The sequence below is a fragment of the Sturnira hondurensis genome, unplaced genomic scaffold, assembly GCF_014824575.4.
Source record: "Sturnira hondurensis isolate 20B ecotype Veracruz unplaced genomic scaffold, ASM1482457v3 Scaffold0014436, whole genome shotgun sequence".
Classification (NCBI taxonomy): domain Eukaryota; kingdom Metazoa; phylum Chordata; class Mammalia; order Chiroptera; family Phyllostomidae; genus Sturnira; species Sturnira hondurensis.
In genome coordinates this window covers 2,020,694-2,044,047 of record NW_028087067.1, presented here as the reverse complement: position 1 = coordinate 2,044,047, position 23,354 = coordinate 2,020,694, and the positions used below count along the sequence as shown (strand labels likewise).

At 50.6% G+C, this 23,354-nt stretch overlaps 1 protein-coding gene and 2 long non-coding RNA genes across 3 annotated transcripts in view; 1 reads left to right on the top strand and 2 right to left on the bottom strand.

Moving 5' to 3' along the window:
* Positions 1–506: 506 nt before the first annotated feature.
* Positions 507–4,662, top strand: LOC118999045 (uncharacterized). The gene is made up of 3 exons (XR_005069024.1): positions 507–593; positions 1,039–1,224; positions 4,620–4,662. It is a non-coding gene; the product is annotated as an uncharacterized LOC118999045 (long non-coding RNA).
* A 7,701-nt stretch (positions 4,663–12,363) lies between these two features.
* Positions 12,364–16,325, bottom strand: LOC118999044 (uncharacterized). Its single transcript, XR_005069023.1, has 2 exons — positions 15,915–16,325; positions 12,364–12,719 (listed from the first exon to the last, which is right to left on the bottom strand). It is a non-coding gene; the product is annotated as an uncharacterized LOC118999044 (long non-coding RNA).
* A 3,801-nt stretch (positions 16,326–20,126) lies between these two features.
* CSMD1 (CUB and Sushi multiple domains 1) overlaps positions 20,127–23,354 on the bottom strand; it is a 775,017-nt gene continuing 771,789 nt past the window's right edge. The window contains exon 70 of the mRNA XM_037063399.1: positions 20,127–20,793. Coding sequence (XP_036919294.1) covers positions 20,634–20,793 — 160 coding nt within the window. The 3' untranslated portion in view covers positions 20,127–20,633. The remainder of the gene's footprint in view (positions 20,794–23,354) is intronic.

Below are 23,354 nucleotides of genomic sequence, written 5' to 3'. Positions count from 1 at the left end.
AGCGTTGGATGAGAGCACAGAGTGTGAACATCCGTGAATCTAGGCGCGTGTGTGCACGCGCAAATGGGAGCATCTCCTATAATCTGGGGGGCAGCCGCACTCAAGGGCATGGCGGCGTACCGCCCCCGAGGGCGTGTGCTGTGCGCCGGGACTCCCTTCTGGGAAGATCAGCGTGGGTAAGGCTGGGGGAACGGTCACGCGGTGGAGAGACCTAGAAACACCACCTCGGCAGGTGGTCAAGTTCAACCTCTAAGGTCGGCAGTCCTGTTGAGACAGACCGATCCAAGATACTAACTCAGATCACCGGGGAGAAGTGGGGAGCGGAGGTGGGCGGAGTTTGTGCAGCTACTGTGGTCGGTCTTGGACCCCGTTGGCTGAGAAGCTGGCGGCGGTGGGCGGGGTTTGCGCAGCGGCTGTGGGCGGCCTGGGACGGGGCTGGCTGAGAAACTGGGGCCTGGAGAGCCCATGGAAAGAGAGAGAGCGCGGGCTCGTGGGGTCCCCGGTGGGCTTTCTCTGGCTCTCTCTGGCACCCGGGCTCTTCTTCCTCGAGGATGCCCGGACGATCGAGCTGCAGCGGCGTTTTCCAGCGGACGGTATTTTGGATGAGAAGGAGCCCCAGGTGCAGCCTTGGGTCGGGCTGGCCTGGCAGAGGGTGGCAAGGTTATTCTTTGGGGGTTCTAGAGGGAGCAGGCTCTCAGGCCTTTCATAGCTTTTGTAGATTATGTTGTTTGGTTCCTAAAACTAAAACAGGAACAAGATAACTGACGACTCACCAGGAGGAGCTAGGGGAACTCAGGTGTCAGAGTTTAGCCTTAATTAGTGGGCTGGAGCGGTTGAAGCTGGACTCGACAGGCCTAAGGACTGCTTGGGCGTAAAGACCCCTTTCCTTTAGCAGCAAAGCGTTGCCTCTGCCGCTCTGCCCAGAAGGGGCGGCGGGCGGCAGGGCCCCGAGTGCAGTGTGGTAATGATGTGGTGGTGTGCAGTCCGTGTGTGACGTGGTAAAAACGGCCCTTTTCCTATGCCCCCTTACACCCCAAGCCCACAGGGATGTCGTGAGACAGCCTCAGTTCCCACAGCGTCGACTGAGTGGAGCTCACCGAGAAGGAAGGAAATCCGAGACACCATCGGGGCAGTGCAGCAGGACGTCCCCTCCAGGGCGGGACCCCGCTGCCCAAAAAGGACTTGCAGGAAACGCAGGAAATCTGAGTATACCGTAGGCTTCAGGTCAGTGTTTTATCAGCGTTGGCTCCTTCGTTGTAACAATGGCACCCTAATGTAGGGGTCCAGCGAGGGGGCGACACTGGGTGTCAGGGTTAGAAAACTGGGGACCATCAGTTCACTTGTGTTGTAAATATAAAATTGTTCTAAAATGCTCGTTTTTTAAAATAAAAAATTTTAAAGCAAAAAATGCTATAGAGATGCTATAGCACTTTCTAATGCTATCGCTATAGGAAAAAAAAAAGACCAGCCGGATGTTCAGAAACCAAATTCTGTGATCTACAAACGCAGAGCAGAGTCAATCTATTTAAAAAGACCGAAAAGAAGAGAGGTGGAGAGAGCGAGCAGGTGAGGGCTGAGAAATGTTTCAAACTGATTTAAAACATGAAACCACAGGGTTAACAAGTGTCTGCATATTTATAAACATTGACGAGCCACCCCTATGTTGACACGCCCGCACAACACCTTCACAGCCACCTCTAGACAGTGTCCAACCGATCACCTCGTGTGGGCGAAAAGCAGCCATGCGCTAAACTGACTGGCTCAGTGGGGCCTGTGTGGCGGCCCTGCAGACGCAGAGACCAGAAGTAGTCACATAGGAGGGTCTGAAAGTAAAAACTTTCTAACTAAAAGCAGGTCTTGGTGGGTAGTCACGTCGTAGGCTGGTATCTTTCCCTAACGAAGGTCAATCTTGACCTTAACTGAGCCCTGTGTTTTTGCACCCACGATACCACACCTCTGGGATGCCGGATTTCTGGACCCCTCAAAGCACAGGCAATGGTGGGGAGCACAACTCCCCTCATCGTTACTGTTATCACAGTCATTGTGGGCTGTCACTACCCTGCACCCACTGCGCGAAACATATGTCTATCATTTTACCTTTTATCCAATCCCAGAGGTTCCCCCACTTTGCTTCCTCCCACCTTCCTGATCCATCACCAGTGGACTTCACGGAACCCCTTATGCCTCCTCTTCTGACTGTCGTGTATTATGGGGCAAAACTGCCGTTCTCTGAAACATTCTCAGCTCGTGGAGGTTTTGCTTCCTGGCAGTTATCTTCAGTTTGGCTCAAATAAAGTGACAAACATTTTAGATTCAAAGATGCAGACAGATTGAGTGTGCGATGAGGGACATTGAACTATACCAAGCAAGGGTTAATCAGAGGGGTAGGGGAGGCCGGACCAATAGCATGCAAAATAGATACTAATTTGAAAAGTTGCTACAAGGGACAAAAAAAGCACAGTATGTATTATTAGCTTCCGGTTCATTCCACCGAGCCTAGAGAAGATGCTTTGGGTCTCAGTCTTTCTACGTTTACTGAGACTGTTCTGTGGCCTGACGAGGCAACCCTCCTGGTGGGTGCTCCATGTGCACTGGAGAGGTGTGTGTCTGTGTGTCCGTGTGCCCGTGTGCCCGTGTGCAGGGTCCCCAACGTGGCCTTAGGTGGGCTTGTTCTCCAGCGAGATCTTCCTGTTTCTTTGCTGGCCTTCTGCCTTTTCTTTCTACTGAACGTTGAAGGTGGGGCACTAACTTTTGCACCTGATACTGTAAAATGGTCTCTTCTCTCTTCATGTCTTTGATAGGGACTTTCGGTGATGGGAGGGTCTCGTGAGTGGTGTGTGTGCGTGCTTATAACTGTTCTGTCTTCTTGATGGTCTGAATCTTTAATCAACATACAGCACTAGGTTCTCAGTAACACCAGTGAAAGCCAGGAGAAAAGTGCCTTCACAATGTGAAGAAAGAAACATTTCTAGGTAGAATCAGTCACAGGGTCACACTCAGTAAGTCTGGTGACATACCGGAGACAGTCTGGGCCAATGAGCTCTCACAGCATGACCCTGAATGCTTGTTCTGGGGGTGCATATTCCCATCAAGCGAACGAGCCCAGAGGAAGGAGAACAGGAACTGGGAGAGCCTGGGAAGCAATCAAGGACCCGGGGGAGGGGCCCTCAGACACGGCCCGGAGACCGAGGGGCTGTCTGTGCAGCTGGCCGGGAGGGATGGCGGCTCAAACGGGACTGGGTCTGAAATCTCCGGGTGACATTTATCGTCTAGAGAAAAGCTGCCGGAATGCCAGGGTGAAAGGAAGTCGCCATCACAGAGCTGCGTAAACAGGACGCTAAGTCTGTCCAGGGTGGAGGGGAGATGATCAGAAAATGGAAGGTGGCCTGGTGACCTTCACGGCTTGGCAGTGAATCATCATTGCGTTGTCGCAAGGACACAGTTAGTGTTGGCTGAAGTGAAGTTATAGAAGGAATAGGGAGCCTGGCTGGTGGGGATGGGTGGGTTGAGCACGGCCTATGAACCAAAGGGTCGCCAGTTCAATTCATGTGCCCTCAGTCAGGGCACATGCTTAGGTCTCCAGTAGGGGGTGCACGAGAGGCAACCATTGATGTTTCTCTTGCTCTCTTTCTCCCCTCCCCTCTCTAAAAATAAATAAATAAATAAATAAATAAAATCTTTTAAAAAATGAAACAGAAGAAGAAGAAAGGGAATGTATTGTAGGGTAGGATAGGGCAGGGGGCAGGGGGGAGGGAGGGAGGTACCAGCCATCTTCTATAATAAAAATAAATGTCACAGAATGAAAGTAAATAATTAGGAATTAAAAATATTTATGCTTATAGAGGTAAATATAAAAAATACTATAAGAATTGAATGTGGTCGCCTGTAGGAGTTGCTGTGCCTTGCAAAACACATTGGCTCTTTAAATTCTGGGCAACTATAATTTTACTAAAAATAAAAACCCAATTAAAAATGAAGCAATAAGGAACGCAATGATATGCTAATGGCTATAAAGAGTTCATCTATTTCCTAAAACTCAAATTTACTTCCCTTCGTGGATATTGATCAAAGAAACAAAACAAAGCCTACTAAGTTTTCGAGTGTTTGGTGAAATATAGTGAGAGCACCGGGAAGACGGAATGTGGAAGGCAGTGTATGTAAACGCCTGTTTAAATGCTGGGTTAATGAGCCTGAGTGACCGGCACAGGTCTGAGTCTTTACAAAAAATCATGGGGTAATTCCGAGATCCCAATTATCTTTAGGAATAAAGACACACACTGTGTGAGATATGCTTGTTTATTTGGAGTAAATCATACCAAACTGTGTAATAATCACAATTTGTTCCTGCTGATTGATAGAGCCATTTGGACATCCTGAATGCCATCAATTAGAGCTTTATGCATAATTAAATTATGCAGCTAATTAGTGCACAATGAAATAAAAAGGTCAACTGATGAATAATGGAAATTCTCCAGTTGAATAGCAAAATATCATTTTGAAGGCAATGACTTCTACACAATGTCATTTAAACCACCCAGCTAGAGGCGGGAGTCCTTTCTATTCCAGGTCTGGACATTTTCATTTATTTTGAATTAGCTAACTAGCTTGTAGATTTGCAGGAAAACGAATAGAGAAGTGATTTATTTGTGCCCTGAGGATGCTCGGTCATTGGGTAACATGAGTAAGCGGCTTCAATAGTTCACGACACAACCGTAGCACGTTGTAAATGGATCAACAGTAATCCCGCCCTAGACCTGAAGGGCCTCCCTGTGCGGTTGACAGCAGGTCCACCAAAACAGACTCCTGTTCTGTTGGGTCACACAGAGTGGTGCGCTCCGCGTTTCTGAACTATTTTATAACAGTCATAGGATAAAGAACGGTACTGTCCCCATTACAGTCGAGAAGATGTCACCATTTCCTTGCTGGGAAGCACCCAGGGGCCGGCCCATCCATGGTCACAGCAATAAACAGTATCCTGCTCTCTCTCAACCTCAGCACTGGTGAGTTTAGCTTTATTTCCTCTTGTCTGTCTCTCTGAGGTGGGCCTGGCCCAGGGCCCTGTGAGAGCTCCCTGTGCGAACATTTCCAGCAGACTTGAACTCATTAAATATAACAGTACATTTAAACGTAACCACATTGAAATGAAGTGTAACTGACTTAAACATTATTATTATATATATATATATTTAAAACCCCTGCAATACAGTGAAGCCACAATGAGTGAACAGTGATATAGTGAGGGACAACTGTGTACTTCACTGGTGAGTACCCATATAGAGTTTCATATGTTGTTAAAATTACGTAGGTTTAAGAGTATAGAAAGTGTTTAAGAGCATATGAAGTGTTTATAAGAGTGTGGGGAAAGGTTAATAAGAGAGTGGGAAAGATTTATTAACACCCCTACTTCGTGGATTTTTACCTATTGTGGGGGTCTCTGTAATGCAAAACACAGAATTTAATGTAAGCTAAGACACAATGAGTATAGAATGAAAAGTATGGACTGTCATAGGTTTTATTGACTGTGTGCTTTTCTCCGTGTTAATTGACATGTTAATCTGTCTGGGGCTGAAATATGGGGGTATGTTTTACAACCAGGGCCAGGAGTCCCTGCACTACTTTTTAAACGTTTCAGTAAAACACATCAGGCACTTGCTACCTGCCCCATGGGAGACGCAGCTCTGAATTTGGATGTGAGGCCCCTCCCCAAGTTCTGGAGTCCTTGCAGGAACACAGAGAACCTCAGGGAGTGGAGAAAGAAACTGGGCTCCTTGCCAGATTGTGTAAGTGTGTGCAGCCTTGACGGGATTTGTCAAGGATGGATCCCTGAAAAGATACAGTTTGAGCTGGTTCTGGAAGGGCCAGGAGGTCCCCCCACGGTGTGGGCTTATTCCTAGTAGAGGGGAGATGGCCAGGGAGCGGGAAGACCGGACACGGGGGGGGTCCCCATTTGGCTTTGGGGGAGATGGGCCACGTGCAGGAGAGGCCGAGTGCCCTGCCTCGCCCGCCCACAGTCTCCTGTTTGGTCTTCTCTCTTGTTTTCTTGAATGTTTTGCATCTTTTCAAAGAACCAGCTCTTGGATTAATTGATATTTTGCACCTATTTTTAGACTCTCTTTTATTTATTTCTGCTCTGATCTTTAATATGTTCTTCCTTCTGCTCATGTTGGGCTTTGTTCTTTTTCAAGTTCTTTAAGTGCAAAGTTAGGTCGTTTATTGGAGCTTTTTCTTATTTCTCGAGATAGGCCTGTTAATGTTACGAGTTCCCCTCTTTGGAGTGTTTCCCGAGTGTCCCACCGATTTTGGTTTGTTACGTGCTCAGTTCCATTTGTTTCAAGGTGTCTTTTGACATCTTCTTTAATCTCGTCGTTGACCCATTCAATATTTAATAACCGCTTATTTAGTTTCCATGTCTTTGTATATTTTCCAGTTTTTTTTTCTTGACTGATTTCTAGTTTCATAGCATTGTGGTGAGAGAAGATGGGTAATGTGATTTCATCTTTTCAAATTTATTGAGACTTGTTTTGTGCCCTAACGTGAAAATGTTCCATGTGCACTTGGAAAGAATGTATATTCTGCTTAATTAGTAAAATGCTCTTTAGAGAGCAATGAAATCCACTGGACCTAATGTGTCTCTTAAGGTCACTGTCTCCTTGTTGATTTTCTATCTGGAAGATTCCTCCATCGATGTCAATGGGGTGTTAGAGTCCCCAGCTGTGACTGTATTTCTGTTGCTCTCCCCCTTTGTGTCCACCCAGATCTGCTCCACATATTTAGGTGCTCCTATGTTGGGTGTGTAGATGTTTACAAGGGTTATGTCCTCTTGTTGGATTGTTTCCTTTACCATAGTGTCCTTCTTGTCCGTTGCTGTAGCCTTGATTTTAAAGTCCTGTTTGGTCAGATAGAAGTACTGCTACCCCAGCTTGGGTTCCCTTCTATTTGCATGAAACAGCTTTGTTCATCCCGTCATTTTTACTCTCTGTTTCTTTTGATCTGAGATGGGTCTCTCAGAGGCAGCATATGTGTGGGTTCAGCTACCCTCCGTCTTTTAATTAGAGCATTTAAGCCATTACATTTAAAGTGATGATTGATAGCGATGCATTTATTACCATTTTATTTTTAACTATTTCCTTGGGGTTTTTTTCCTTCTTCTTACAGCAAGCCCGTTAACTGCTGCAGTACCAGGTCAGTTTTTAAAAGCTCCTTTAGCTTTTCCTTGTCTGGGAAGATCTTTTATTTCTCCATCAATTTTAAATGATTGATTTGCTGGATAAAGTAGCCTCAGATGTGGGTCTGGGCTTTTCATCATCCTGAATATTTCAGGCCAGCTTCTTCCTGCCTGTAATGTTTCTGTTGAAAAATCAGGTGACAGTCTAATGGGAGCTGCCTCGTAGGTGAGTAACTGCTTTTTGCTGGTGGCTTTTAAGAGTCTTTCCTGATCTTTAAGCTTTGCCATTTTAATTATGATGTGTCTCGGTGTGGGCCTCTTTGGTTCTATCTGGTTGGGGGAGGAATCTCCGTTCTTCCTGAACTTGTGTGTCTTCTCCTTCACCAGATTAGGGGAACTGTCAGTCATTGTTTCTTCAAAAAGGTCCTCAGTCCTTTGTTCACTGTCTTCTCCTTCTGGCATTTCCATGATCCAGATGTTACGCTGCATGTTGTCCAGAGAGTTTCTTAGACTGATTTTTAAAAATTGTGTTTTTCTGTTTGCTGCTCTGCTAGAGAGTTTTTGCTGCCTCATCTTCTGACTCACTGATGCGATCCTCTGTTCTGTCTCACCAACTGTTCTGTCTCACCAACTGTTCATTCCTTCCAGTGTGTTACTTATTTCAGATACTGCATTCTTTATTTCTGACTAGCCCTTTTTTATGGTTTCTAGGTCTTTTTTCGTGTTGTTGAGTACCCTTATAATCATTAATCTCTCTATCTGATAAACTGCTTGTTGCCATTTCGTTGAGCTCTTCCTCTGGAGAACCCGCTCGTTCTTTCCTTTAGGGCCTGGTTCTTTGTCGTCCCACTTTGGCTGCCTCCTTGTGTGTGTTTCTGTCTTAGGTGGAGCTGCAAAGATCTTTGTCGATGCTGCCTGGGACTGGCCCTGGACAACCTATTTGGGCCTGGGTGTGTGCAGACAGAACCAGGCTCGGGGAAGGGTCAGCCGAGGCCGGAAAGCTCCAGNCGTTAACTGCTGCAGTACCAGGTCAGTTTTTAAAAGCTCCTTTAGCTTTTCCTTGTCTGGGAAGATCTTTTATTTCTCCATCAATTTTAAATGATTGATTTGCTGGATAAAGTAGCCTCAGATGTGGGTCTGGGCTTTTCATCATCCTGAATATTTCAGGCCAGCTTCTTCCTGCCTGTAATGTTTCTGTTGAAAAATCAGGTGACAGTCTAATGGGAGCTGCCTCGTAGGTGAGTAACTGCTTTTTGCTGGTGGCTTTTAAGAGTCTTTCCTGATCTTTAAGCTTTGCCATTTTAATTATGATGTGTCTCGGTGTGGGCCTCTTTGGTTCTATCTGGTTGGGGGAGGAATCTCCGTTCTTCCTGAACTTGTGTGTCTTCTCCTTCACCAGATTAGGGGAACTGTCAGTCATTGTTTCTTCAAAAAGGTCCTCAGTCCTTTGTTCACTGTCTTCGCCTTCTGGCATTTCCATGATCCAGATGTTACGCTGCATGTTGTCCAGAGAGTTTTTTAGACTGATTTTTAAAAATTGTGTTTTTCTGTTTGCTGCTCTGCTAGAGAGTTTTTGCTGCCTCATCTTCTGACTCACTGACGCGATCCTCTGTTCTGTCTGACCAACTGTTCATTCCTTCCAGTGTGTTACTTATTTCAGATACTGCATTCTTTATTTCTGACTGGCCCTTTTTTATGGTTTCTAGGTCTTTTTTCGTGTTGTTGAGTACCCTTATAATCATTAATCTCTCTATCTGATAAACTGCTTGTTGCCATTTCGTTGAGCTCTTCCTCTGGAGAACCCGCTCGTTCTTTCCTTTAGGGCCTGGTTCTTTGTCGTCCCACTTTGGCTGCCTCCTTGTGTGTGTTTCTGTCTTAGGTGGAGCTGCAAAGATCTTTGTCGATGCTGCCTGGGACTGGCCCTGGACAACCTATTTGGGCCTGGGTGTGTGCAGACAGAACCAGGCTCGGGGAAGGGTCAGCCGAGGCCGGAAAGCTCCAGAGAAGCTGCCTCCAGCTGTGCTTCCCTAGTGGCCCCACTTGGCTCCACCAGGCAGGGGGAGTCAAAATGAACTGGGGCTGTTGCTGTCCCTCTGGCTGATGCCTCCTGGAGGGGGCTGCTGGGCCTGAGCTCGGGGGTTTCTGCATGTGGGGAATGACTCAGCACAGGGGTCCTGGTGGTGGTTCCCTCCCCAGACCACCCCCCCCATGTGCATCTAGTCCACTCTGTCCTCTCTCTGCCAGAGCCTGGGCTATGGTGCTGCATAAAGAATTGCGTGTGGGCCCTTTAAGAGGATGTCTGGCCCTCTCTCCCCAGCCAGGTGTTGTCTGGGTTCCTTCCCTGGCTCTGGTGTTCTAGGCTAGGGAGCCCATCTTGGGGGTTAGACCCCACACTTCTCCAGGGGAGCCCCCCACCCCAGCTGCTGACACACCCTTCCAGCACTTCGGCCGCCGCCCGTGGGAGCCCAGCCCGCCCTCTGGAGCTTCCCACCAGCCTCACTGTGGTGAGGCAGCTTCTTCCCCAAGTCCTTGGTAGAAGGCTCCTCTCTAGCCCGTGTTCAGTTGGTTATTCGGGATGATTTTCCTGTAGTTCAGTGGTACTTCCAGTTCGGTCTTGGGAGGAGACACGTGTGGCTTCCATCTCCCCCACCACCATCACCTTGGATCAGTCGAGGTGCTTTTTAAATAACACAGGTGACCCTGACTCTTTCAGGGAGACGTGCGTGGCGCTATCTGGGGCTGAACACTGTGTCTTCCGTCGCTGGGCTGCGGACCCTCAGAAAGCACCCCTGAGGATGTCCCTGCCTGACGGGCCTCCCCTGCAATGACACCAAGGGCGAAGGTCCTGGACCGAGGCACCAGCAGGTGGCAGAAAGTGGAGGTGAGGCGCAGAGACCTGCGTGGGGAGCATGCCGTTCTCTGTCCACAGCTCCGCCGTCTCCGTGATGGCCGCCTAAGTTCACGTGTTCCTGTTCGCCTGTACTCCCTGGAAATCTGGAGGGACACAGACCTTTGCCGTCTGCCGAACTGAGGCTGGAAAACAGCTCTCTCTGCCTGTCAGTGCAAAGCTGGTTATGAGCCCGCCACTGGCAACACAGAGCTGCTGTCTGTTCGCCACGCCTCCAGAGGCGGACCCTTCTGGGCCCCTGTGTGGCGTGTCCATTTGCTAGTGTCACACGCGCAGGGTGCACTCCTCCGAGTCAAAGACAGGCTTGCTTCCAGGCTCACAGTACTCCAAGTTCGGTGCCTCCGCCTGCCTGTGTCTGCACCGCGATGTGGTCACAGCAGCTGAGCGCTCCCTCAGCCCTGGCCTCCAGTGAAAACCGGCTTGGCTCCCTAGTCCCAGGGGTCTTGCTTTCTCCCAGTCACTGCTGTCTGTGGCTTGAGCTTCGGCCCTGCAGCTTTTCCCGCTTGCAGACAGTGGTGGCTTTGGAGGGAGGTGTCCAAGGTGCTGATCTCGCCTTCCCCTGGGAAGTTGGAAGCTTCAGCCTCTGAGAAGTACACGTGCCCACAAAACACTGCAGACTCACAGGGCCACTGCTGTTGGCGAGTCTTTGTCATCTGTGCCCTTTAACGTGGCAGTGCCGGCCCCCGCAGAGCCTGGGATAGAAAATGAAAAGGTTCATTCCAGTTGTTTTACAAAAGCCTTACTGGAGTGTAATTTATATTCTGTTAGGCTGACCTCATGTACAGTTTAAGGAGGGTTAGTGAGTGTGTGTACAAGTTGTGGAGTGTGTCACCACAGTGCGGTGTGAGAAGACACCCCTTGGCCAGACAAGTCCTCTGTGTTCATGGGATGAACCATCTGGGGGCCTCTGTGTCTGCCCTTTCTCTCCCAGCCTGCTGCTCGTGAGGCTCCCCATTCTGCCACCCACTCTGGTGGGCTGTGTGTCCCCGAGCTAGCGTTTGAGTGAGACTGACATACCTGATTTATCCTCTCACAGTCCACAGGTGGATGCTTCCCAGCTTGGGGCCAGTATGGAAAATGCTGCCAGATAAGGTCAAGTTCAAGTTCTTCATCGCCAAGGCCTTATTATATGAAATGTTAAAGGGATTTATCTAAGAAAAAGAAGATAAAAAACGTGTATAGTAAAATGACAGCAAACTCACAATGATTAACAACCACACCTAAAACAAAAACAAACTAAGCAAACAGCTAGAACAGGAACAGAACCACAGAAATGGAAATCACATGGAGGGTTATCAGCAGGGGAGTGGGAGGGGGTGGGGGGGGAAGTACAGAGAATAAGTAGCATAGACGGTAGGTAGAAATAGACAAGGGGAAGGCAAGAGTAGTATGGGAAATATAGACGATAAAGAACTTATGACACATGGACATGAACTAAAGGGGGGAATGTGGGTGGGAGGGGGTGTGCAGGGTGTAGGGAAGGGGGGGAAAATGGGACAACTGTAATAGCATAATCAATAAAATATATTTAAAAAATGCTGCCAGAAACATTCACAGGGGAGGCCTGTGTTTCCATTCCCTTGGGTATAAAACCACAGGTAAGTGTATTTTAACGTATTAACAAACCCTTAAACTGTTTTCCAAACTGGCCACACCCTTTGAAACCCTCCCCAGCAACAGATGGACGTTCTAGTCCCTCCGTATTGTCCCAGCAGGGCCCACCTGAATTTCAACCGCAAACACACGTCTGCATGGAAAGGACACCCACGCCACCCACGTGCAGTTTGCAAGGGTGTCTGTTGCCTGGGGAACAAGGATCGTGGGTGTGCCTTTGACAGGAAACCAAATTTTCAGCGGTTGCAAGTGTGTTTGGTGTTTGGAAGTGATTACCCTTTCACTGCTTTTAAAAGGTGTTTCCACAGTCTCCCGTTTTCATGTGGACACATTAGTACAGCAAACCCAGTACTAGAACATTAAAGGGGAAACAAAAGCACCCGTAACCAGCTCCCCTCCGATGGTGCAAGTGGGCCTCCGGGGTGTCTGCCATGCGGAGCAGCGAGTCTCCAGGCACGCTGGGAGCGCAGATCGATGCTAATTTTCGCACTGCCTCCTAACTAACCCCTAGCCCCCGGGTCTTCCTGCTTGTCACTTTCGTGGATGCATAGTGTTTATTTCTCCCATTTTAAATTATGCCTCGCAAATATCGATTTGCTTTTGCTCTTCAGGATTACATCCCTACGTCTGTGTGTATTTACCTTCTACCTAGTGCACAGGCGTGTGTGTTGTTTTCTTCCAGGGTTATACTTCGGGGCTTGTTTTCATCTCTCATGTGAAAGGCCAGACTCCACCTACAGGATTGTGATGACCCATGCCCACACTGACCTGCCTGCCCCGTTCGGGCATGTGGAGAAGGCCCCGGCTCCCTGAAGCCTCGGCAGCCTGGCAGCAGGCTGGCGGCGTCCACGGACTCGGTCACGGCAGCACCTCCGCAGACCACCTGCAGCTGCCTTCCTGCCTCGCTGCCTCTGTGCAGGGCGAGAACGCCTTCTCGGCACTTCCACGACCGGTGTGGGACGCCAGCACATTGCACGAGCAGCAGATGAGTCCCTCTCGCCCAGGCACTGGTGACTTTGGAGACAGCTCCAGCTGAATGATGTTGGAATGTACATAATGCATGCATAAGTACATGGTGAATTAAATTTTTAAACATTCAATATTTTGTTACTTAAAAATAAATTATCAAAATAAAATTGATACAAAGTTCTAAAGCTCAGGTCTTAATTTTTTCATCTTCTTGCATGTTTGCCGCAAGAACCTGGGTCAAACAAAGAAAAATGAGAGACAGAGAATCTGTTTTTCTCCCGGTGACTCCTAATGAACACACAGGGAGCCGTGCTCAGGACCCTGGGGCTGACGCCGTGACGGCGGCAATGGCGTGTTGGCTTTTGCGCGAGCTGCCCCGTTGCCCTCAGGAATAAAAACCGTGTACCACCACACAAAGAATCGCAGGCACACACACTTGTGATGCTTCTGCCCTTCTCATCAGAACGTCTATTGGGTCTCAGACAGACAGACAGACAGACAGATAGAGACACAGATAGAGACAGACACACACACACACACACACACACACACACCCCTTCCTCAGAACAACAGGTGCAGACAAAGGTGACTTCGGTGTGAACCGTGTCCCCAGTGCAAGCTTAGGGCACACCTGAGCCACTACTGCCTGAGCCTAAAAGAAAGCCGGCTGCATTAGGGAGCACCTGCATTCACAAACTTACGAATTCTATGTGCCGCTGTGTTCTAAGGCCCCTAATTAAACAAGCAACTGAGGGTGAGTGGGGGTGGGAGGTGTCAGGAGTGCCACAAAGATGCAGAGCCCCTGAGTGTGGGAGCAGGAGCATCCCACCCCACAGTTACAGGTGGAGGGTTGGTTTTTATTTGGAGGGGAAGTGTGGGGTCATTCATTTATCCTCAAAGAGAAACATGTTTTAAAGCCATTCATTTCCCTTCTGTTATCATCAAAACCCAAGTTGAAATTGGGGAATTTCTGACTCCTCTTTAGGTGGTAAATTATGATGATATTAAAAATTTTCCTTCTCTGTTTTCCTAGTTTCCTTTGCATCTGTGTGTCGGGGGGGGGGGGCTTGGAGCCAAATTTTAGCCGATGAGATAAAAATTGAGTCAATAAGGCTCATGACAGAGCCAGGGAGCTGCTATGAAAATTGGGGCTTTCTTGATAGAAAAGTGTGGCCATTGTCAGCTCTCTTCTACTCCACACATTGGGCCTGTTGGCCTTTGACATGGCTGTGATGGCTGGAGCAATGGCAGCCAGTCTGCAGTCATGAGGGCAAAGGCGAGCCCAGGGAGAGCATTTCTCTCTACTTAGATGAGCCATTAATAAAAAACAAGTTTCCAGAGAAGTCAAGAAACATCCCAGAATACGTGAAATGGACAACCTTGGAAGCATGTGTCATGTGACCTCTAGGAATGCCCCAAATACCCAGGGTCTATAATTTTCAGGGTTCAGAACCTGAAAAGTTGCCGGAGGGAGCCACTGAGCGAGTAGAATTTGCGTATCGATGTGAGTGTGACTTCAGTTATGCTCATCTACGGAGGAATCACATCAGCGTGAGGGCCACGGTGAAAGAAGTGCCCCTGCCATAGCTGGCAGCCCCTGGGACAGTCCCCTCCGAAGACCCTCTGTGCAGACACAGAAGCACATTTCTGTTGTCCTTGGCTGCAGCTTGGTCTTTCTTTACGATCTGCCCCTCTGCTTGGTCTATGACTTTCTTGGGAGCCTGGACCCCGCTCTGTTTATTTGGAGCGCTCTGGCCCTACTCCAGGTTCTGACAGCCAGCAGGTGCTCTGCGAATACCTGGAAGATGAGTGCGTTCCGTGTCCCGCACAGCTGCTGAGGCACTCTCCTCTACAGAGCTGCGCGGGGTTAGCTGGGGCCAGTCTGGGCGTTTTTCTAGGATAAAAAGCACCCACGCCTGGCAGAGAACAAACCTTAATCCGGATTATTATTTTTTTAAATCACCGGCTGGCCCAATTTCTGCTTCTAAGAGCTGTATTTGAATATCTTTTTGAACACTATTTTTTGTTCCTGATACCCTCTTTAATCTTTCAGTATTATAGCTTATCAAGCAGAAAAATGATCCTCGTTTAGCGAGGCTTTCCGATGAGCATGAACTTCCAGGAGCAATGGAGGAGAAAGTCGTGCCGATTCGGGGAAGAAACAGTAAGGTCTTTAAATGGACCCAGGCCCTTCCTCACCTAAGGGGTGAGAGACTGACTATGAGGCGTCCCTCCCTGGTGTCCTGCTGGTTTCTGAGAACTAAGGCAACAGAGAGACCCGGGCCCCGAAACCGGGGTTCCCAATTTTCCTATGGGGGCGACCCAATCACGTTTGAGGTCGGTACTGAGACTGGACAGCAGGCACCTTCGCGGGCTTTGTATCAGGTCCGGGGGCGCGGACCCCCCTGTGTGAGTCGGCAACTCACCCGCATTTTCAGGCTGGAGAATCGTGCGCGGCGAAGCGCCTTCCTCTGGCGTCCGTCCTCGTCTTCTCGGGCCCCCGCGGCTCTGGCGCTGACTCCAGCCCCTCACTTCCCTCCGCTTAGGCCCAGTCACCCTCCTACCCCGCGCCGAGCCTTTTTCTGGGCGGCGCTTCCTCCCCAGACGTAACCCTGAGCTGCGGGCTCACGTTGAACTTCCCAGATCCGCTCCCAATCCCGCAACGCTCGGTGCCGACGACGCACCAGGTGCGTCTCATTGCTCCCCACCACGCGCCTTCACCTGCCCCCGGGCTCCGCTCCGCCGGCCCGTCCAGGCCACAGGTGCACGGCACCACCCTGCGGGCTGTTCACAGTGGAGTGGCTGACTCCAGGGAGCCGTTAGCTCCGTGGCCTGTAACCTTGCGTGGGCTTGAGGAGACAACCGGTTGATCGATACACATGGATCACGAATCGTTGCCACCGTGACGACCTAGCTCCTCCGCGGCCTCCCGTCCGTGGGTCCGCGGAGAGAACGCGGAGACCCGCTCTCCCAGGGGATCCTGAGACGGGCCCGCTGAAATCCCCCCGAATGCGCACCAGGGGGCGCCTGTTCTGTGCACGCCTTTCCCACTGAGTAACAAACAAGATAAAATGGATGGAAACCATGTCTTCGACATTTTCAAAACGGTTACTCTTTGCAGTCTTGGAAAGACAACCTTTGTTCATGCTTCAGACCCTCGCCTCTCCGTGGGCAGGTGCCCGTGGAGCCGAGAGAGGGAGGCCCGAGTCCCTCCCCAGGCCAGGAGCGGGGCTGCTCCCAGGCCCGCAGCGCACTCACCTGCAGTCCCAGCACCTGGTGTCTCCGGTGAAGCAGCTGGAGGCCCGCGTCCTCTCTACCGAACACCGTCTGCGCGCTGCATGGGCACAAGGAGCGTGTGCAGAAACGCTAGAATCTGCAGAACCCCCGCCGGGAATAGGGGGCGTCCGCGCTCCCTTCTCGGGGGCTGGGTTTCGGACTCCGTCTCCGCTCCTCCTTTCCCCACCGACGCGGGGAATCGCTCTCACCCTCACAGACGCAGAGGAGGCAACGCCCTTGCCAGGGGCGGGCAGGGCGGGGGAACAAAACTCCAGGGCTTTAGGGGCCCACGCGGGAGACAGACTCCTGGACGCAGGCCCCAACCCGTCGGTCGTGCAGGTGGACCGACCGCCACGTGAGAGGGAAGCTCAGTTGCAGCAGTTCTGCGCGCGGGACAAACGCAGCGCCCCCCGCCCCCAGCTTCACTGCTGACCACGCAGGCGCAGTCCCGGGACTGTCCAAAGTGCGGGTACAGAGTGCTTTCCCCCTACGATTCTTAACCGCGCTCACTGCTCAGCACATGAAACACAGAAACGTTGACCGGAGAGAAACATTTTAACTGCAGAAAAGGAAAAAACACTGATGAATTTCATCACGTAAAAAAAGTATATATATTTTTTTTTGTAAAAAAGAATGTTGCAAAAAGAGCTAACTGCCCTCTAATACCAGCTCTGCCTGGCTGTGCATTCTTGGGCAGATGAACTAACTTCTCTGAACTTCTGCTGCGTCATCCATAAGGTGAAAACAGGCAAACCTACGGAGAGGCTCTTTGAACGCTGTGCCTTGCTGGAGCCCTGTGTGCTGCCTAGTGGGTACCTGACCCTCAGCAGCCGGACACATTTGCTGATCCCATCTCCTAAGACGGCTCTTACTTTGTTACTTTGAAGCAACCGTGGGGCTTATTTTTATTGGTTGCTTTACATTTTGTAATAAGCTGACTCTCCAAAGAATTAGGGCATCACTCTGTTTAGCTGCAAGACGTTTGCTTGCTGGGCCCCCACCTGGGACACGCGAAGCACTTGGTTTTCGGCGCCCAGACTCGGGCGGGAGGCAGCTGCTCCCGCTGCAAGGGCTGGAGGAACCAGAGCTGCTTCCGGGCCTTCTTCAAGTCTGGTGTTTGAGATGCTCCTTTAAAGGGGACTTTTTGGGGGTCATTTTCCAGTGTTGAGAAAGTTTACAGCAAGTGCCCTGGCTGAGGTGGCTCAGTGGATCCAGCCTGTGAACGGAAAGGCTACTGGTTCGGTTCCCAGGCAGGGAATCTGTCTGGGTTGGAGGCTGGGTCATGGGTGTGGGAGATTTTTCGCCCTCCCTTTCCCCTTGCTCTGAAAAAAATAAGATCTGCCTGGGCTGGTGTAGCTCAGCGGATTAAGGGCAGGTCTGCAAACCACAGGGTCACCAGTTCCATTCCCAGTCAGGGCACCTGCCTGGGTTTTGGGCCAGGTCCCCAGTAGGGGGCGCACAAGAGGCAACCACACATAGATGTTTTTCTCACTCTTTCTCCCTCCCTTACCATCTCTCAAAAAATAAATAAGTATAACAATAACTAAAATCTTTAACAACCTTTACAGAAAGAACTTAACATTTTTTATCATAAAAATAAAGGCCAGATTTTGGTTTGGAGGCAGAACAAAACTCCCACTGACTTAAGGCAAGCCACTAAGAAATCAGCCGGTTTGACATCGCTGCTCTGCACGTGACCACTCCTCCTGGGTCAGCTGTGCACTAATCGTGACGGTGATGTTCATGCCTTGGGACACAGCCCCCCCTAAACATGGTAAAATCCATGACTCGCCCTGCCCCCCCCCACAAGGGAAAGCTCAAACAGAGTCACAGGGAAAGTAGAAATGTAAAATTAAATATTTAATTAGAACTCTGATTTGCTTTAAAGATAGGTGGCAATGCACAGGCTATATTACAGTCTTTATAATTTTTTTGACAAAAAAAGATACTGTTCATTTTAACAGGCCACGGTAATATTAATACATGTGTGATAGGATTGGAACTGGAAATCAGCTAGAGATGGTACAATGTACAATATTGGGAAAATTACAGTTTTGTATTGTAAAAACATTTATTTCTTTAACAATTTACCTACATTAATCAAAAAATTACAGCATATTTAATAATTTTACAAATTCTTCATAAAAAATATATCTCTGTACAAAAAGATCTTTTGCACCTAACGTGAGTCAGCAGCACGGGGTGGGATGTCCGGACGGCGGGTGACCGCAGGTCCCGACCGGGGCGCCAGCCTTCGAGTTCCCCTTGTTACGATAGCTTTTGTGTCGCTGTTTACAAAATATCTTACAGAAGAAAAAAATTATTGCAGCTAGCCTGAAGGAAGGCAAGATGTGTGAGACAGCAGCGCTTTGAAAGAGCTTTAAGCACATGACCTGCGTGAGCGTGGGCGCTCCCTCTTGAGGTCCCCTTGGGCAGGGAGGGTCTTCCGGCACATTCTGAGGCCGTGCACTCACCTGGGAGGGGCCAGCTCAGGGGGGGACTGTGTCTGAACCTCGGGCGCCCCAAGGAGCCCGAAGGGCGGTGTGGTCCTGCATGGCCAAGGGGAGCTGTGCCTGACCTGACCAGCCCTGGTGCCTGGAACCTGTGCCCTGCCCTCCTAGGGTTCCAAGCATCACTGCCCGGCCAGCAGGACAGGCACGTGGGGACAGATGGTCGGATTGGCTGCACCTGGTTCCAGCAGCTCACACTCGGACGTGTTCGGTGCACGTGTGTGTCTGTACGTGCACTCACACCTACAGTGGGGGTGAGCCATGTCCCATACACACGAGCCCACCCCTCCTGACCCCTCAGTCTGGGTCGGGGTGTGTGGGGACCTGGGCTGCGGCCAACCTCGTCTGGTCTGAAGAGGGGACGCGAACTCCCCGTGGCAAAGCCAAGACCCGTCCTGTGGCCAGGCCGGCCGAGGGAAACATGCAGGGAATCCCGCAGGAGACTGTGGAACGGCAAAGGCCACGCTGCCACCAGGGGTGGCTGGTGATGGCCTCCCGATGGAGGACACATGCCCCTCACTGAGGACAGAGCAGGGGGCACCCAGCAGGACGCACGGCTTGGAGACAGTGAGCCATTACCCTGACAGTTCTTCTCCCCATTTTCCACGGTGAAGCCTGCACTTCCACCTGCAGACAAACCAGGACGCCGGACTTGAATCGAGGGACGACCAGGAGCCTTGAACCTGCCGTGCTTTCCTGCTGCCGGTCTGTGTGGAGAGAGGGGAGCGTTCCACGTGAGGAACAGGTGCGTGACACCCAAACGACTGAAGAGGACTTCTCTTTGCAGGCTCTTTCTACCCCACGGTGATCGACGGTGACAACGGCGGATCCCCCTGTGACCCAAACAATTCCATCGTGGCCTCGTCTGGGTCACACTCTGACTGTATCCACACTGGGGATGGTCACGCCCACTCCCTTCGTCCTGTGACTTACAATTTGCCCGCGACGAATGCTGACCCTGGAACCTCGCTGAGATGCTCTCTCCGTCTGGGACGGTGTGAATTGAAAGGCAAAGGACCCCAGAGGACGAGGCACCGGGAGGGAGGGCGCGAGTCCTGTTTTCCTGCCTGCGCAGTAACGCCGGGCCCTCTGACCCTAACTGACGGTGTCCAGCGGGTCCCCAGGGTCCTGGCGGGTCCCGTCCTCCACGCAACGTTGGGGGTGCACGGCCACGGGAAACACAGTGTGAGGAGGAAGCTCCCGCCCACACGGCCACGCGCATCTGAAATAAATTACTATTCACATCTGTACACGCAGGTGGAGGGCGCGGGCAGCCTTCTCTAAGATGCTACCAGGACAGCGACGGATGTGAGGGGGAAACATGTGGGAAATAAAAGGCCTCTTTTTTTTCTCAATGAGTCCAACACAGATATGTAGCTAAAAGAAGCAATAATAAAATAAATCTCTTTAATACGGTACTTCTGTGAAAACCTGTGCCATATCTGGGGATTTTCTCTCTCTCCTACACAACCTGTCAGTGAGATGCTCGGCTTGAGAAATGAGGGGATGTTTATATACAATGCGTAGTGTGTATAAACCCTGTGTAAATAGTATATTTTTATCAGAATCTTACTCAGTCATTCGTAACACACTAGTGCAAAAAAATTGTGCATCAAAACTTCTGCAATAGAACAGCTGACTGGGAATCTGCAGATGGCCCTGGGCGCGGACGCCGAGGGGCGCGCCAGGTTTGGGGAAGGCCGGCGGGGCGTGTGTGGGTGTGTGCGTCGACCAGGGAGGTGTCTCCTTCAAGAGAGCCATTTTCCAGAGTATTTGCATTCGTGGGGGTGAGAAGACACACACAGAAGGTGTCTTGGGGCTGCTGCTTTGTCACCACGCCCAGGGGCGGTGGCCGCGTGCCCAGGAGGCTGCTTGGCAGGGCATCTCAGCCTCCGGAGGCAGGACGTCCAAGGCATTGAGGCGGATGTGCCCTCGTGCCTCGGTGGATGGGTGGGCAGGCTTCCTCAAGGGCGCCTTGACCCCACGCAGGTGCAGCCGGATGGGGGCCAGGTGTGGCCGGTCCTCAGAAGACTGTGCACGCTCTCTGGACATCCCCGCTGCGTGAATCCGGTACGAGATGGGAAGGGCCTCGCGGCAAAGCGGGAGGAGGAGGGAGAGAGGTCCATGGCACCAAAGGAATCACTGCTTGCCCGTCAGAGGTATGGCTATGAGTCGGCCCCCGGGCTGGGGGCTATACCACTGTGCACACCGTGTTCAGAGTCGTGTCAAAGCGCACAGCCTTGGCCTCCGTGGGCTTCAAGTTCGTGTCGTACATGGGATTCTCGAAGGAGGCCTGGCCGTTGCTGTTCTCATGGCCGGCGTAGCCGTTGTACTGCACTTTGGGTCTCGTTCTAGGAGGGAGAGAGAGCAGACACGGTCAGGGCCCTGCCTTCCGATGCCCGGGGCTGGGCCTGTGCTGACCCTTCTGTCCGCAGGAAGCCACACCAACAGGAGGCCACAGAACTGCGGTGGGGGGTCGGGGGACACACCGCTGTCCCTCGCAGGGCTCACTCTTTTGAGTGGCTGGTCAAGATTATCAAGAGAACTTTAAAAACTGAAGTGGTTCCCCAAATCAAAGAATTATCCAATTCCATCTGATAATCTGGGTGAATTGGGAAGGTCGCCGATGTAGGTGGCAGACAGACTCTGCTTGGGTGTCCGCCTACCCCTAAGTGTTATGACCGTGAGAAAGTGGTCCTCGCCACTAAGTGGGAACCGAGGTGTCCGCCCTCTAGGACTACGGGGATTCAACTGAAATACGAAGGTAACTGCTCACTGGCTGCCATTACTGACGTCACCAAATGTGAGCTAGGTTTTGGAATGCAACTTTGTCTCCAACAAGGAAGTTACAGAGAAGACGCTAGACTCATTATTCATCCGTTGTACATATTTTCCAGCTAAAAGAAAACCCCTGGGTAGACCTCAGATTAGAGAATTGAAGGCTTTTCAGGTGTAAAGAGGTAAGCTCCCCCTTGCCCCTTTCCAGAAGAGATGACTTAAGGAAAACAGGCCGGGCGGTGAGAACACGACCTGAAGTGACCACTCTGGCAAAGACGTCACTTAACGCTGACACAAAGAGACTTCTGCTGCCATGATTACTAGTAGGTTTCGTCACATTGTAAGGTGTTCGTGAAGAACAAGAGGACGAAGAACTCTGCGTCAGCAGAAAGGCAGGGTGCAGGGCCCCCGACACTGAACTTGAAAATGCTCCGATAGCAGAAGTCAGCACACAGATTCAGTCGCCGCATGTCCACGAAGCTTCAACGTGGCTGAAGTTTCCCTGAACCCCCCAGCTCAGGGGCCCCCACCCTCCCGCCCTCGTTGGGAGGGACGCCCCACTGCCGGGGTCCAGCAGGGAGCCCACACCCAGCAGGACCCCCCTCAGTCAGGTCTCGGCTGAGGTCTGCTCCCGCGCGCCACCTGCTGGAAGGTGGAAGTCTGCCGCTTACAGGGAGCAGTTGAGGTTGGGAGACTGACCACCTGGGAGTGGGGGTGGGGGGGGTGGGGGTGGGGTGTGTGTGTGTGTGTGTGTGTGTGTGTGTGTGGCATGTGTGTGTGTGGGGGGCATGTGTGTGTGGGGGCGTGTGCGGGGATCCTCCCAGGCTGCCTCCTCTTCACATTAAGACACAACCAGAAGGAATGTTTAATTGACGTGTGAGTAGATATAGTTCCGTGAGCTTATCCTTTTAAAGGATAAGAGAAGAAAATAAAGGATAAGGGATACGTTGAAGACACTATTTGTGACTCAGGTAAATGTCTGTGTGACCAGAAGGTGCCCCCCCCACTTGACAGGTGGGGCTGCCGCCCATCCAGGAGACCCTGGAGGGAAGCCCCCCATCCACAGGCAAAAAGCCAAAAGGTGCGAAAAAGAATTTCCTGAGCTGCACCACGTCCTTGGGGTCAATGTGGATGTCACAGAAGCAGAAACCCATGTGCAGGATTATAAATCCCTCCCGCAGGTGTGTGTCCCTGTGCGGGCATTACATTTCTTGGAGAATCTTGTGAGGGGAGGGACATTTGTGATTGACCTGATGAGAAGCCAATGAGGGATTGGAAGTCATGATGGATTTTTCTGCAGAAGGTGGCCAGACAAAGTTATCCATTTACTAAATTTTCATCTAGTTCCAAACCAAAATGTGAGAATAAGGCTCTTCAGACTCGTGTGCATAGGATTTCTTCTCTCTGAAACACTACCTGCCACAGAAGCGGCAGTCTTAGACCGTGGGGAGACCCTCTGAGAGCGTCTGGGGCGCCCCGCCCCAGCCCCCATCCTTACGGCGAGCGCGCACCAACCACGAAGAAGTGAAGGCTCACTTGCAAGCAGCTATCAGCACGTAGTTGTGAAGTGACATTCTTACAATTTTACGTTTCAAGAAAAGCATGAAGACACACAGTGAAACCTTTTCCATTAGTCATTAAAAAAAAACAAAACCCAGACCTCCATACACTGGTATTTTTTGTATCTTTGTTTTTTGCTTGCCAGGATAAGTAGAAATATCTGCCCTACATAAATAAACAGAAGGCACATCTAACATACCTAAACCTTATTCACAGGATTGTAATTTTTATTACCTGTAGGAATGCTAATTAAAGTCCAAAGAATATTTTAAGACCTTTGGTGTGGGCCGAATCCCTCCAGGTGACGCATTTGCCACAGAGAGGAACTATAAGTGAATCTGTAATTTCTTCAAAATTGAGTTTTGCTTTTTTTTTTTTTTTTGCCTCCATGCCAATGGCAAGGAAAGGATCAATTCCATGCAAGGTTTTATTTTCCTGGAATTTTGCCATTTTCCTGTCGGGAGACACATGCCAGGTAGCTGATATTTGAGACAGTTTTTCACGGGAGGAGCGTGTGGTGCTGCTGCGCACCTAGTAAGGACGCCCTTTGTATTTAAAGAGGAGTGAAAGGACA